We start from the raw sequence: 15,273 nt of genomic DNA on the forward strand, positions 1-15,273 counted from the left end.
CTAAACACACAGCAGCAGATTTCACTGAGGATATTTTGAAATTAGTTGAACAGTATCAAAAACTTGACCTCTTTTCCATTATACCTGGAAGACAACATGATCCTTCATTCCAAAAGTCAAAAAATCCCCTTTTCCAACTAGATATGGATGATGTGCGCAACTGGATTTCAGGTTCGCTTTCAGATTATAACAGGAAACATTTTTATGGATAAAATGTACCGTAGTTAAAATGGATCAGTCTTCATCAGATGAATAGTTTAGAACTGGTTTTGTAGACAAATATCTAATATATTCACTGTCATCAGATAATCCTTCATCTGATGTCTGACTATCGTCTGAGTCCTCTTCATTCGTCAAAAGAATTCGTTCAAATATTTTAGATTTAACACTATTACATGGTTCCTCACATGAACATTCATCTGTGCATTTGCATGAACATGAACAGTTTTTCCTGTAGTTATCACAGCAGTTGTGCATCGGAGATTTTGGTTCTGGTTTATTTTCAAACATTTTAACAAACACTGTCTTCGACACAGAATGGACTTTGTGTATTCCTTCATTTGAGGAATTATATTACGACTACCCAAGGATCTTTTATACAACATGAGTATTGCATGACTTTGAATAAGTGGATCTCTACCAGCACGTCCAGTCTCCTGAAGGTAGTCGTCAATATCATTGGCAGGACCATAATGGACAACTGTGTCAACTGCCTTAACATCCAGGCCCATGCCAAAGGATGTTGAACAAAGAACTACCCGAATATCACCAGTCGGATCCTGATATGACGAACAGATAGATTCTTTTACATCATCACGGTCGTCATTAGGGCCATCTTCCTGATAATTGACATATGATGCCTTGCCTAGTGATTCCTCCAGGAGCTCATAAACTTCTGATATATGCTTAATTTGCCTAAAGAATATGATCATTCTTGTTGTGTTTTCCTTGTTTGCTTTGAGCTCTTCAACAAGCCATTTAAAATTTTTCCTAATGCTACTGTGCTGTAACTTGATGCACCAATATGTAATATTCAGCTTGTTTGGACTGACAATTATTTCTTCAACTTTTTTCATTGATAAACTTTTGTAGATGTGTTCTTTTGTTTCAATGGTAGCTGTTGCTGTTAATGCTATCACTGGAACATTTTCTCCTGTGAGAGATCTTATTTCTCCTAGTTTTCCATAAAATGGACGGTATGCTGGTTTTTTTCTTTTTATCTTCACCGCTGCATGAAAAACAAAAGATATTGTATTATTTCACATGTATGTCATTGTGTTTGTGAGGTGTGTTTGTGATTTGGGAGGTTAAGGAATTGATTTTATTTACTTACATACAAAATAAGAAAAGAGGAGAGCTGTTATAATAATTCACAATTTTTAATACTTTTCTTCTACAATCATTTAGAAGTATTTATATAAAGATTCTGTACTTACAATTTCTTAATGCAATGAGCTTCATCCACAAAAATAGCTTTAATAAAGTTTCTGTTTGCCAAATCCTCTGTAATTTTTCTTTGTGTTCCAAATATTGATTCTGGACTCGCAAAGATAATTGTAGGATCAGCAAACTCTCCGCCTAATTCACTCAGGTGATGTGCACTAAGTCCTTTCTTTTGCAATGCATCTACCTGACTTCTTATAAGAGAGGTCAGAGGGGAAATAACCAACACAATTGTTTTATCATGAGCTGAACTTAATGCTTTGAACAAAAACGGTGCCAGCTCAAATGTTAATGATTTACCACTTCCAGTAGGTGAACAGAAGAAAACATCCTTTTTCTTCAAATATGCTTCTATAACTTTCTTCTGGTTTAGTTTTAATTCACTAATAGACAATTGTTTTAATCCATTAGATATTGCTTGGGATATTTTTTTCTGTGTTCATTTTACAAAAATGTGTGTAAAATTTGTACAACTTTGTAACATTTAGGAAATCCCCCATAACCATTCATCACCCGTCAACTTATCAGCGATTCTCCAGCAGCACACTGCAGTGCCGTAATATGATCCCGTTACCGACCATATTCTGGTCGGTGAAATTTCAGGGTTTAAAAGTTTCTATGTTTGACATTATCAAAAAGTATGAAAGAGAGCACTAAAACAGAGAGACTTGAGCAAGTCTAAATTTTCCCCTTTGTGCGTCACAGTGCCGCTTTAAAACAATTAAATGATAAAAAACAATAATTAAATTATAAAAGCTGTTAAAGTACTTGCAAAGACTTTAAAAATTTGATTCACTATAGTACAAACTTTGGAACTTTGATTCACCATTGTTAAAACTTTGGAACTTTGAATAACTATGATATAAAAGTTGGAACTTTGAATAACTATGATATAAAAGTTGGAACTTTGAATAACTATGAGATAAACTTTGGAACTTTGATTTGCTATAGTTAAACTTTTGGAACTTTGATTTACTATCGTGAAAACGTTGGAAATTTTATATTATTTACAAAAATTAAATAGTTATTTTTTGTTAGGGGTCTTGGAAAGCTTTTAGGTTCATCCTGAATACTATTTAGGTATGTTATAGAATTATAAATTTCTGATAATTGCATTAAATAGAACCTTACCTCTTATCTCAGAAGGTTCCATATAACATTGAAAAGAGCTGTCTTCCTCTTTCTTTTCCGAAGGAATATTTTGTTCTATTGTTTTAATAAAAGATGTTAAAATTATTTTTTAAATAGTTTTATAGGAATAATCATATTGATTGCAGATAGTTTGTAAATTTCTCATATAGCACAATGACATAATATCAATATACTACTATGTTAATGAAAGGGGTGATAAAAAAAAATCGCAAACTAATTAAATAACATTAATAAAAATTATCGAAAAGTATTTTAATCTTCACTTTGTTCTTTTTTATTGATATTTTTTGTAGATGAATAACGTCAGTCAGCATTTTACTCAATGATAAATTGTATTTGCTGACATGTATCGACCAAAGAACTTACGAAATGATAACTTAAAACGAAAATGCTGATATTATTGCTTCATCAACTTGCTTGTCAATAAATTACCCACTTTCCAAAATTGTTCATACGTAGAGCAAGCTCTCGCGTATCGAATCAACTGAGATATATATACTCCGTATGCAGGTGATAAAGGTATATTGCTGCATAAGTAAGGGAAGTTGACGATAGAAAAGTTCAAGTCATCACGTTTGTCATATAGCTTGGTTGTTAGATTACCGTTAGTGTATTTTTAAGTAAAATATAAATCTGCTGACATAAGTGTTTTGCGAATTAAAATTACATGAGACCGGTCGTACACAATTATGTAAAGATTATTCCAATTTTTCAATTAACTCCTTAATTTAGCTTTCAGGCTTGTCACTAAAAAGATATCATATACCAAAGAGGGTAGTCATAAAGTGATTAATAACGTCTGCATTGCATGTCATTCATAATGCTCTACTCATTGTTTATTCTGAATAATGGTTTCTGCAGTGAGTAAAATAGTTGAACGGTTTCTACTTAAACTGTCCATCATGACAAAAGACAAATCAAGAAGTATATGCGGTAATTCAAGGATGACTATGTGGTTTGTGTGACTAATGGGAAGACTACCACTTTGTTACAGATTTCTCATATAATTGTGGTGATTAAGTATACATAATCATGCAACTATGTTTTTAAAGATGTGTAGAAGTTTGAAGCAAAAACCACTTTTCTCTGATATGTCATAATATTTACCTTCAGAAAAAGAACGACTTTTATTCACAGTGTATTTATTATCCCTTGTCTTTGAATCTTTTGAATCTGAAATTGAAATTTAAACTTGTGGGGTATAAAGATATACATAGATTACCCTAGATAAAAATCGCACAATGTCATGGAACTGAAGTTTCAACATTTTGTACAGAAAAGTTCCAGTAATGAGAATTACATTTTCAACAACTCACTACAGCTTTCATTATTAAAGTTTGAAAAATAGTTCAAATTCTGCGGTTTGATTTAAAGCAGAAGTAAAAGATACCCATATTTTTGGTAAAAACCTGAAAAAAAGCTATTTCATTTATTGAGTTTTCTTGTGAGCCATGTTAAATAATGTTATGATTATTGATTTTGGAAGCTATTATTCCATTTCTGTGAAAAATAAAAGTAAAAAGTATCTAAATTTACAAAGTAACTTTTTTATTGATTTTGTTGATCTATTAATCGGTTTAATTACCTGTTTATGCCCTATGAATATATATGAAAATTAAAACTGTGTTTAAAAACAAAAATCAGAAATGTTTTAATAAAAACAATATTTTAAAGCTACATTTACTCATATTTGGACAGTAAGGTATTTATTAATTTTCTCTTTACATGTAAATATGAAATATATTCATCATTTTTGGCCCTTGTCACTTCCAGCTTCCTTCAACCTGTTATACTATTTTTTGTATTATCTTACTGATTTAAAAACTTAATAAAGAAACTCCAAAAAAGCTTCAAATATGATTTGTTTTCATAACATTTTCAGGGATTGTTCCCTCTCGCTCTATCGAAAATTATCAGCTGTTTTGAGTACTTCCTGTGAAACTAAACATGAAAAAATGAACCAGGAGCTTTTTATGATTAAATAAGATTGATCTCCCGAGTGTCTATAAATGAATCTTAAACATTTTGTCTCTTTCTTTAATTTATTCTTCATAAAAATCTAACCCAATCAAGATTTTTTTGTTTAAATTTAATTAGAATTCAGAAGGAAGACATTGTTGCTTTCTACGATATTTCGTTCTGTTTTTATTATAATTAAATACATGAAAAAGTTCATGAATAATTCTTAAAATAGAATAGGCTGATATGAGTATTATTTTAAGAATTAGGCAATTTACGGTAAATTTTCATTAATGACAATCATTTTTATATCCAGACGCACACATTATACTAAGTCGCTTTTTTGTGTTAACATTTTCCGTGAACAAATTCTGATCAACGAACACTATTAGTAGATTTGATAGCAGACCGTTTGACGAAGTTAATTGTATTACCTGTTCTGTATTTATAAACCTAACAGAATCTGGTTTTTTTGCATAACTATGCATGGTTTTTTCATACTTATGACCAAAAAAAAAAATCAAATTTTGTTCACTTTTTTATTATTTTTTATTTCAAATTTATTCTGCATATATATATTAGGCAAATGAAAATAAATAACCATGCAACAAGATTTTTGGAAATGTGCAGAAATTGATAACCAAGACCACTTTTCTCTGTGGAATGTCTTAATATTTACCTCTGGAATAACGTGCACGATGAACATCCCTTTCTGGTGTTGCTGAAATTGAAATAAAAAAGATACGTGGTATATAATATACATACCCAAGATAAATATATATTATTATAACAGTAACTTGATCCGAAGGGTCGTATCACGTCGAGTTGACAGGCGTGGATCATCAGATGGCTATGGAAATAACGAACAGTATTCAATCTCAACGTCCATTAAACAAATATACAAAATAAGAGCAGAGCAAACACGGACCTCCGAAACATCAGAGGCGGGATCAGGTGCCATGGAGGAGTGAGCATCCCCTGCCGACCGGTCACACCCGCCGTGTGCTCGTTGTCATAATCAGGAAATAACGGGAAAAAATCCTTGGTCAATTCAGTGTATAAATAATGGACTAACAATTGGTATGAAAAACGTTCGTCAGCATTTCATTCAATGATAAATTGTATTTGCTGACAAGGTCATTGTATCGACCATAGAATTTACGAAATGATGACTTTAAACGAGACTGTTGATATTATTGTTTCTTCAACTTGCTTGTCAATAATTTACCTCGTTTAAGAAATTGTTCATACGAAGAGCATGCTCTTGCGTATCGAATCAACTGAGATATAAATACTCCGTATGCAGGTGATGAAGGTATATTGCTGCATAAGTAAGGGAAGTTGACGATAGAAAAGTTAAAGTCATCACGTTTATCATATAGCTTGGTTGTTAAAATATCCAAGTATGAAGCAGAAGTGTCAGACTCTGTGGTATCTTTTATCTCAAGCTCACCAGGATATATCGTGTCGACGTAGGAATGAAAATTATCATTATTAATTGACAATACGTTGTCGATATATCTAAATGTCGAGTTGAAGGCCACAGCAAGTGATTTTTTCTTTTCACGCAAAAGATTTTGCATAAATTCTGCTTCATATGAATATAAAAATAAGTCTGCTAATAACGGAGCGCAATTTGTACCCATGGGAATTCCAATAGATTGTTGGAATACCTGGTCTCCAAAAACCACATAGATATTGTCAATCAGAAACTCAAGCATCTTCTTGATGTCAACTTCAGAGTACTTTTGTGATCTAACGAGACGCGAAGCATCGAGTTTGATCTGATGATCCGCGCCTGTCAACAAGACGTGATACGGCTCTTCGGATCAAGATACTGTTATAATGATAAATTTATTATATACCCCCTCGTACCTAGCAAAATATATCAAAAGAAAACTTTAGAGATAAATTGCATAACATTTATCCATAAAATAAAACATAATAACAGGGGACTTTTTAACGTGCAAGAAAAATAACGTCATATTTCTGCGTACTACGTCATCAGTTTCAGAGAGTGGTGATATGGATTCAGAAAACAACATGTTGGTGATCCGGAAAATCGGATCACGACGTCACGTGATAGCATAAATTCAACAGTAAAATTCGATGATACACATTAGGTATATAATAAATCTGCGTAATGTCATGTAATTGAAGCTTAAACACTACTAACAAAATTTTTTCAGTAATAAATATTACAGTTTCATCTGACAAGTTATTATTATTGGATTAAAGTAAGAAAAGTGCATAGTTTAAAATCCTACGGTTAAATTTCAGAAAGACATAAAATATACAAATTTTTGTAACTGAAAAAATATTATATTTATTAACGTTTATTGTGTTACCTCTCATACAATGTTATCAATATTGTACTTTGGAAGCTATTATTCTATTTGTGTGATAAATCAATGAGAAAAATCGACATTTAACATGTACCTATTTGCTTTTTTTTAAATTTTCTTCTTCTTATAAATTTATGTTTTCGCCCTATGAATATATACACAACGTCATGCAATATCAAAGACTTATTCAGAAAAAAAAACCATCTGAAAAAAAAGTTAAAAGCTTTACTTATAATATAAAGGATGCTAGGCAGGTCAACGGAGTGCACTAACTCATTTGGTTATCAGATCCGTCAGCTGTCGACATGGATTCTGCTAAGAAAAAAACTGTTACATGCCCAATAACTGATGAGATTGAGAAGACTGCAAACGGTTTAGAACTAATAATTTACAATGACAGACAGAAAATTAGCCCTGCGAAAAAGAAATGGACAAATATAAGAGAGAATGCAGAAAGCCAAAGTCCAACAAATACAACAGCATAACTGTGACGGATGAAGAACCTTACTTACCACCATATCCACCCCATGCAGAAGCCAAAGTCCATTTCTAAATATCATCAAGTCAGACTGAATGATGCCAAGCTGTCAAGAAAATTTAAACCTCAAAATTTTTAAAGTGTTATTTTCAAGAAAGTTCCAGAAGAGAAAAACAGAGTATGTGTTTGGCGTTTATTTAGAGGCATGCTGCAAAATATCAAATATGAAATGCCGTAGAAGCCTTTCAGCAATCCATGAAGGATTTTAAACTAGGAAACAGGGTCATGGTTTTACATTTTTTTTCTGGTCAAGTATCCTTGTCAATATCAAGAATCCATCGTTCAGATCGATAATCTCTGGAATATAAGTTTTGTTTAGCAGTAGGTGCTGGCACGAAAAAGATCCCTCACTGCTCAAAGGCCCTGAGTGCCGAGCATAGGATAAAATTTGTGACGTCTTCATATGAGTGAAAAATTCTCGAGAGGGGGGGGGGGTTAAACAACATACAATCAATAAATCAATCAATCAAAGAACATCCTACCCCGTGCCCTTATTCATGTAATTTTTGTTTAAGGGACATTGAAGGTCCTGAAGATGAGAACCACATTTACTGACATCAATGCAAGGGATATTTTGAAAATAGAGGTTGCTACCAAAATCATTTACGGAACCTCGGGAAGACTACAGTCACCACCATGTGAGATCCTGGTGACCATTGCTTTGTAATTTTCCTTACATCAATACTGTTAAAGGGCGAGAGTGAGGGATGAATTTATTCATTGTCGCTTTAGAAGGATATGGAGATAACAAACGGTATTCAATCTCAAAGTCCATTTAACAATATACAAAATAAAAGCAGAGCAAACACGGACCTCCGAAACATCAGAGGTTGGACCAGGAGCCATGGAGGGGTGAGCATCCCCTGCTGACCGATCACACCCGCCATGTGATCGTTGTCATGATCATAAAATAACGAAAAAAAAATCTGTTGTCAATTAAGTGTATAGATAATAAACTAACAATTCGTATAAAACGTCAGTCAGCATTAGACTCATTGATAAATTGTACAGTATTTGCTCACAATGTCATTGTATCGACCATAGAACGTACAAAACGATGACTTTAAACGATATTGCAGATATTTTGTTTCATCAGCTTTGATATGAACGTTAACTGAAATTAAACCTCACTAATATACAGGCTCGAGGAATGTCACATTTATTCAGACTAATTCTTACAAAGCACTTTTATTACTCGCAGACACGTATGTTGCTTGCGCTACGTGTTTGTACCGACTAGTGTTTGTTGTATTTAGCAATGCAGTTAAGGTGTGCAATGGAAATATCGACTAAATTTTGCATTTAAAAATGTATTCGTAATCGGGATGGCGATTATTTTTAGTACATTATCTAAATCGAATAATTATAATTATGATTAATTACTACATATCGAGGACGATTACGTTTTATAGTTAGACTAATCACGTGATGTGGAAGTCACGCGATTTAAGCACATTGACTTGCAGTATTGATGTCACATATAAATATCAATTTTAATTTTCCAAGTTAAGTATATAAATATTTTCAACACACATTGTAGTTTATAAAAAGTGCTGCGACCCTGTCTAAATTCTGCAATTTCATTGTTAAAATTACACATGTATGACCGAATGCTATGACGTCGCACATAGTATTGGGGAAAGAAATTGCGTAACTTGTAACACTGTAAACGACGGGCGTTGGTATTTTTGGTCATTTTATCGTTTTGGCTAGATGGATTTTTCTGGCAATTTGTAAGAAGCTTCTATAACTTCCTGTGATGATGTCACCCAACATTCATTAATGAATTTCTAATTTACGGACTGTTCCGACTGTTCGTAAAATAAGAAGCGTTCCGTAACATTCCGTAATCTTGACAAGTTACAAGAAAAGATAGAGTGTTTGATAAAGAATTTTTACTATATAACAGGTTCATTTTGTAAAACTAAGTTGATAAATGAAATGTGCAAATCAAGAAGTTGTCAAATGTTTCTTTAAATAATTATAAGCAATCAGTATGGAAGATTAATAGAGCAATTTTGATATCTAGTTAGTTTTGTTACTACGACACAAATACGCGTTTTATGGTATTTAACAGGGCGTATGACACCAATGTGAGCTGTATTCTTTATTAACTGGGAAACTTTTTCAGATATAACATTTATTTTCAAAATGTGCAAATAAATAAAATTTTGTTTAAAAAGAAACAATAAAAAGTAAAACATTTTTCAGAAAACCGGGGCGTAAATTGAATGTCTAGTCTGATTTGTTACGCCTTCAATTTTTGACGTTTTTTACGCTTAAACGACATATGCAATAACGTCAGAAAAATATATTTTGACGTTACAAAATCAGCCCCAATTCTGTGTGCGACGTCAAATAATTTTTTGCTTGTCAGCGGCATGAAATATTGATATAATTAAATTGTTTTTTTTTAGAATTTATCAGGATCGCAGCACTTTTCAGATACCTTAATAGCTCAAGAGTTGAAATGTAAAAGCTTACTTTTATCCATTGAGTGTATGCCCTTCCACTAGATCAATTTATTAAGACCCCCAACATTACCTTCCGATGTACTTGCATACAAATATACGACAGTGGCAATGAAATCTGACCCCTCATTTGATATAAAAATCAGAACACTGGTAAAATTATGATAGTTTGTAGTTAAGAAGTTAAAATTATGCCTACTTCAAAACGAACACTAATTTGGATTTAAAGCTTGCATGGAAGACACAAGAGGGTGCAGAAATAGGACATTTTCCCGAATTTCCTCAATTCTAGTGAAGTTTCATCATATTTGAAAAACATTTCTTTTTGGAAAACATAGAGCACAAGCTTGCCTATCTGAGATTTTTTACACATAAACTGCATCTTATATCAGTGTATAGAATTTTTAAATTTGGTAGATAGGCAAGCGTGTGCTCTTTGTTTTCCGAAAGTAAATGTGCTGTAAAATTAATGAAAATTTGCATTAAAATGAGAAATTACGAAAATTGGCCTATTTCCTGACCTCACTGTGACCCCTGTACATACGAAATCTTAAACCAGCACTCATTTTGTGGTAACGGTGACAACAGGTTTTTATGGATAAAATGTTCTGAAAGACAACCAAAACCGGGAACCAAATACTGTTCTTATCATAATTTGTCCTTTATTGTATTCATACCCTATTTGATCTAAAACAGTATACATGTAGGACACAGTTATTGTTATAAGAAAATATATTTTATTCTGTATCTGATGTTTAAAACTTTTCTTGTAATTTTATTCTGCCCTTTCGCATCCTTTTACCATTGAAAATATTTATAGTACTTTTTCTGGGACAGTAGAGTAAAAAGACTGCAAATGGCCTAGGCATGCTTTGAATACATGTACCTTCATCACCTTGGCACAACATTAAAACACATCACTGTAGCAACCTCTAATGATAAAACGTCGCTTAATGATAAAAATAGCATTACGCGTTGCAATTGCAACGCTAAATGCTATAATTTATTGCATTAATAGCTGGCATTCTCTACCGCTAATGCTAAATTGCCACTTAATGATAGAATTTTATCATTAAGCGTCACAATTCAGAATAACACTGACGCTTGATGAAACAAGCAAATATCGACATAGCCGACGACAAATGATACACACTAGTATATCATTAAGCGTTGCAGCTGCAACCTTTAATGCCATACGATTTACAAATATGAAGAAGGATATGGAAATAACGAACAGTATTCAATCTCATCGTCCATTAAACAAATGTACAAAATAAGAGCAGAGCAAACACGGACCTCCGAAACATCGGAGGTGGGATCAGGTGCCATGGAGGAGTGAGCATCCCCTGCCGACCGGTCACACCCGCCGTGTGCTCGTTGTCATAATCAGGAAATAACGGTAAAAATCCGTGGTCAATTCAGTGTATAAATAATGGACTAACAATTGGTATGAAAAACGTCAGTCAGCATTTCATTCAATGATAAATTGTATTTGCTGACAAGGTCATTGTATCGACCATAGAATTTACGAAATGATGACTTTAAACGAGACTGTTGATATTCTTGTTTCATCAACTTGCTTGTCAATAATTTGCCTCGTGTAAGAAATTGTTCATACGTAGAGCATGCTCTTGCGTATCGAATCAATTGAGATATAAATACTCCGTATGCAGGTGATCAAGGTATATTGCAGCATAAGTAAGGGAAGTTGACGATAGAAAAGTTAAAGTCATGACGTTTATCATATAACTTGGTTGTTAGATTACCATTAGTGTTTTTTTTCAAGTAAAATATCCAAGTATGAAGCAGAAGTGTCAGACTCTGTGGTATCTTTTATCTCAAGATCACCAGGATATACCGTGTCGACGTAGGAATGGAAATAATCATTATTAATTGACAATACGTCGTCGATTTATCTAAATGTCGAGTTGAAGGCCACAGCAAGTTTTTTCTTCTGATCATGTAAAAGATTTTGCAAAAATTCTGCTTCATATGAATATAAAAATAAGTCTGCTTATAACGGAGCACAATTTGTACTCATGGGAATTCCAATAGATTGTTGGAATACCTGGTCTCCGAAAACCACATATATATTGTCAATCAGAAACTCAAGCATCTTCTTGATGTCAACTTCAGAGTAATTATGTGTGCAATCAGAATCTGTTTTAACAAAATAATTTTTCAAATGACCAATGGCGAGGTAAGTAAACTTACGAGTTCCATTTTTGTTGAAGAAGCAGCTGTCAATGATATCAAAAAGCCTAGATTTTAATTTGTCGTGGGGAATTGTTGTGTATAAAGTTGAAAAGTCGTAAGTTTTTATGCTGTCGATTTTTGTAAAGTCTTGTGATATCAAATTGTCCAAAAGTTTTTTAGAATTTTTAAGTATCCACATCTGATTTACACCACTTCTTGAATGTATAGTTGTACAGTACTCTTGAAGTTTTTCTTTCACTACTGTCAATATTTTAGTGAGAAGTAACGAAAGAGGCTTGGTTGAACATTTACTGGAACATGCAATGTAACTTTGTTTGTAAGGATTCTTATGAAGTTTCGGAATCCAATATATATAAGGTAGTTCAAATTCATTTTGGCTCTGTGGAATATTAAAAGTATTCAAAACTGACAGGTGATTTTGAAGAATTTCTTCCTTAGAAAGAGAAGTATATGTATAAGTAGGATTACCACTTGTAGAATTAAATCCAAGTTCTTCTAGAATGCAATTTATATAATGAGCCTTACAAACGAAGACATTGTTATTACTTGCTTTGTCGGCAGGAACCAGTACGTACTGATCGTTTAATCTATCTAATTCTTTTTTTCACTTCTGGTTTATTGAACACAGAAGGATAGATGGTTTTCATTTTTTGCCCCTCAACCTTTTAATACGTGACTTTAACATGGATCTGATACATTTAATCCATTCTGACAAGGTGTCAATGTCTTCTTTTTCATATCTAGCCCATCGTCTGGCGTAATTTTCAACAGAATCCATAATATTTATGAAATTCCGACGCCAGTTGAAGGATCGGGGTTCCCTATATTTAGGACCTTTTAAAATAAGTGATCTAAGGTCCTCATTACGAACTATTTTTACGTCACCTGTAATAACGTGTCCAGCAGGACTGTAGTTGTAGGGCGAAGAACAACATGAACACGAAAGGGGATTATGTTTCAGATAGTCGATATCCAGGTCATGTAAAGTGTTTTTGTAATTGAAAAGTTTGGAAGCAATGGTCGATGTACATTTGTAGGAAATACAAGGCGTAGTCTTTAACTTGAAATATGGTTGAATACAAGACTGGACCCTTTTGTGATTAAGATCATTAATATCTTGCAATATCTAAGAGACATACACATACACATCCACCTTTCCTATAAAATGAACTACCATTTGCCAAATCATTTATATATGCCCTTGTGCTTCTTTTTCACCTCGAGCAATTAGTCTCGTATGGTTAAAATAAGATACAAAACAGCAATTCATTCAATTATATCTTATACACTGTAGGGGAATTTTACAAGCAAAGGAAATTTAGTTGCGACTATCACAACTCAGATTACATTAAATATCTCTCAGGGCTATGTCAACAAACTCAGTATTTAAGGTCTTTCGTTCCCAACGAAAAACCTTTCACTTATTCCTTTGATAAAGTTTATTATTCTTTTTTTCTGCTTCCTAGACGCCTACATTGAAGCCTCATATTTTACTCATTTCTCTATTGATTTCGCTCAATTTTTCAGAGGTACTAGAAGTTACGAAACCCTATCAGAATGCTGTCTTAAATGTCACTTCCGGTTTTGAGTTATTACCCTTTAAACGAAAATTTATAGGCTTTCGTTTCCAGTTAAAGGCTCAGAGACGGCTAAAGCTGGAACAGAAATTTAATGATTTTAGATAATAGAAGGATTGAAGTTGTGCACATCGGTTTTCGTTTTTTCGATTTCTCTATTCAAATGGCGCTATATAGGGGTCAGAAATTAAAACGCTTAAAAGAGCCAAAATTACTCATATATTTTGTTTTTTATCTTCTTAACTAAAAATGGTTTGTTCAAATATATAGAACATAATTTGTGCAGAATTAGAAGATCTTTCAAATAATATCTCGAAAAAAGGGCTGACGACTACTGTAAACGTATTACATTTGGCTGTGTATTCTTTTTAGCGTTTTTTCGTGGAAAGAAGGGTCCGCTTATTCAAGTACAACGCTAACTATCTATGAAGAAGAACAATGAGATATGTGCTAAATAAAATCCACGCTAACTTGTTTAAAATCCAGTTTCCGCCAAATACGTACTACGCGCTAAATATAATACATTTACAGTTATTCAAGGGATCTGGAGGGGCCATATTTTTTCTCCAGATATCTCTAAAAGCATTGAAATTTTTTTTTATAATACATCAAAGAAGCAAAGTTGTGGAAAATCTCTGGTAAAATCCACTGATGTCATCAAAATACATTCGTCGACGTCACTTCCGGTCAAACTGGAAGTAGTCCGAAACTGCATATTTTTGCCGTTTTTGACATGTTTTGGGAAAATATTTGTCACTGGAAGCATAAAACTTAATTCTCCATCCGTCGACATCATTTCCGGTCAAACAGGAAATAGCAAAGATTGCTTACTTTTGATAATTTGAACATAGATTTAGAAGATATAAATCATTAGAGACGTTATTCTCCTTTCTTTTTTTTAAATTTACTTCCGGTCAAAAAGGACGCAAGACCTATTCGTTGATTTGCAAAGAGCTTTGCTCTATTTCTAGCAGTGTCACTGTTTTGTACTATTGTTTCTGAAGAAATTTCTCCGAATACTAGCTTTGAACCTCTTTTGATAGAAATTCTTGTCGTATATTTTAAACTTGTAAATACAAGGAAACATAACAATATTCAATATTTCGCTAAAATTAACACTAGTCAATTTTCCTTTACAAAATATCGTCACTTTCTTCAACAGTTACTCGTCAAATAACCACATTTACAGTAAATTCTAATACGGTATTACTAGAGGACATTATAAAAGAACTGCACAAATCTCAATTTGAAAAAAAAAATGGCAAGACGAAAGCTAAGTCGTAAAGTGAGTTCCCCCACATGCATTTTGAGTGGATCATTTTGATAAAAAATGTTTGTGAACAATAAGATTCTGAAAGTTTCCATTCTAGGTCAGGAAACAATGATTACATTTTTTGATCATCGTAAACATCAGATAATGTTGAAATTCATCCGTCTAGATTAATATCAAAAAAGGAATGAAATAAGTTAAAAGAGGTAGAGCCACTTTGGGCCATATTTGGCCCTGAGAATTTCTGAAAAATCAAAACTGATCAGTTTAGGTTGCAAATGTAGTATTTATCACTTGGAGT

The 15,273-nt window shown here is 32.9% G+C and overlaps 1 protein-coding gene across 1 annotated transcript; it reads right to left on the reverse strand.

Annotated features, from left to right (window-relative positions):
* Positions 1 to 234: 234 nt before the first annotated feature.
* LOC134239545 (uncharacterized) lies at positions 235 to 7,483 on the reverse strand (the record flags this gene model as incomplete). The annotated part of the gene is made up of 4 exons (XM_062721712.1): positions 235 to 419; positions 521 to 1,239; positions 1,437 to 1,876; positions 7,412 to 7,483. Coding segments are annotated over 4 exons (1,416 nt in total), but the record flags the coding sequence as incomplete, so codon positions are not given.
* Positions 7,484 to 15,273: the final 7,790 nt, after the last annotated feature.

The sequence above is a fragment of the Saccostrea cucullata genome, unplaced genomic scaffold (genome assembly GCF_032062105.1).
Source record: "Saccostrea cucullata isolate Sc308-1 unplaced genomic scaffold, CSIRO_AGI_Scuc_v1 ctg13589, whole genome shotgun sequence".
In the NCBI taxonomy this organism is placed as follows: Eukaryota; Metazoa; Mollusca; class Bivalvia; order Ostreida; family Ostreidae; genus Saccostrea; species Saccostrea cuccullata.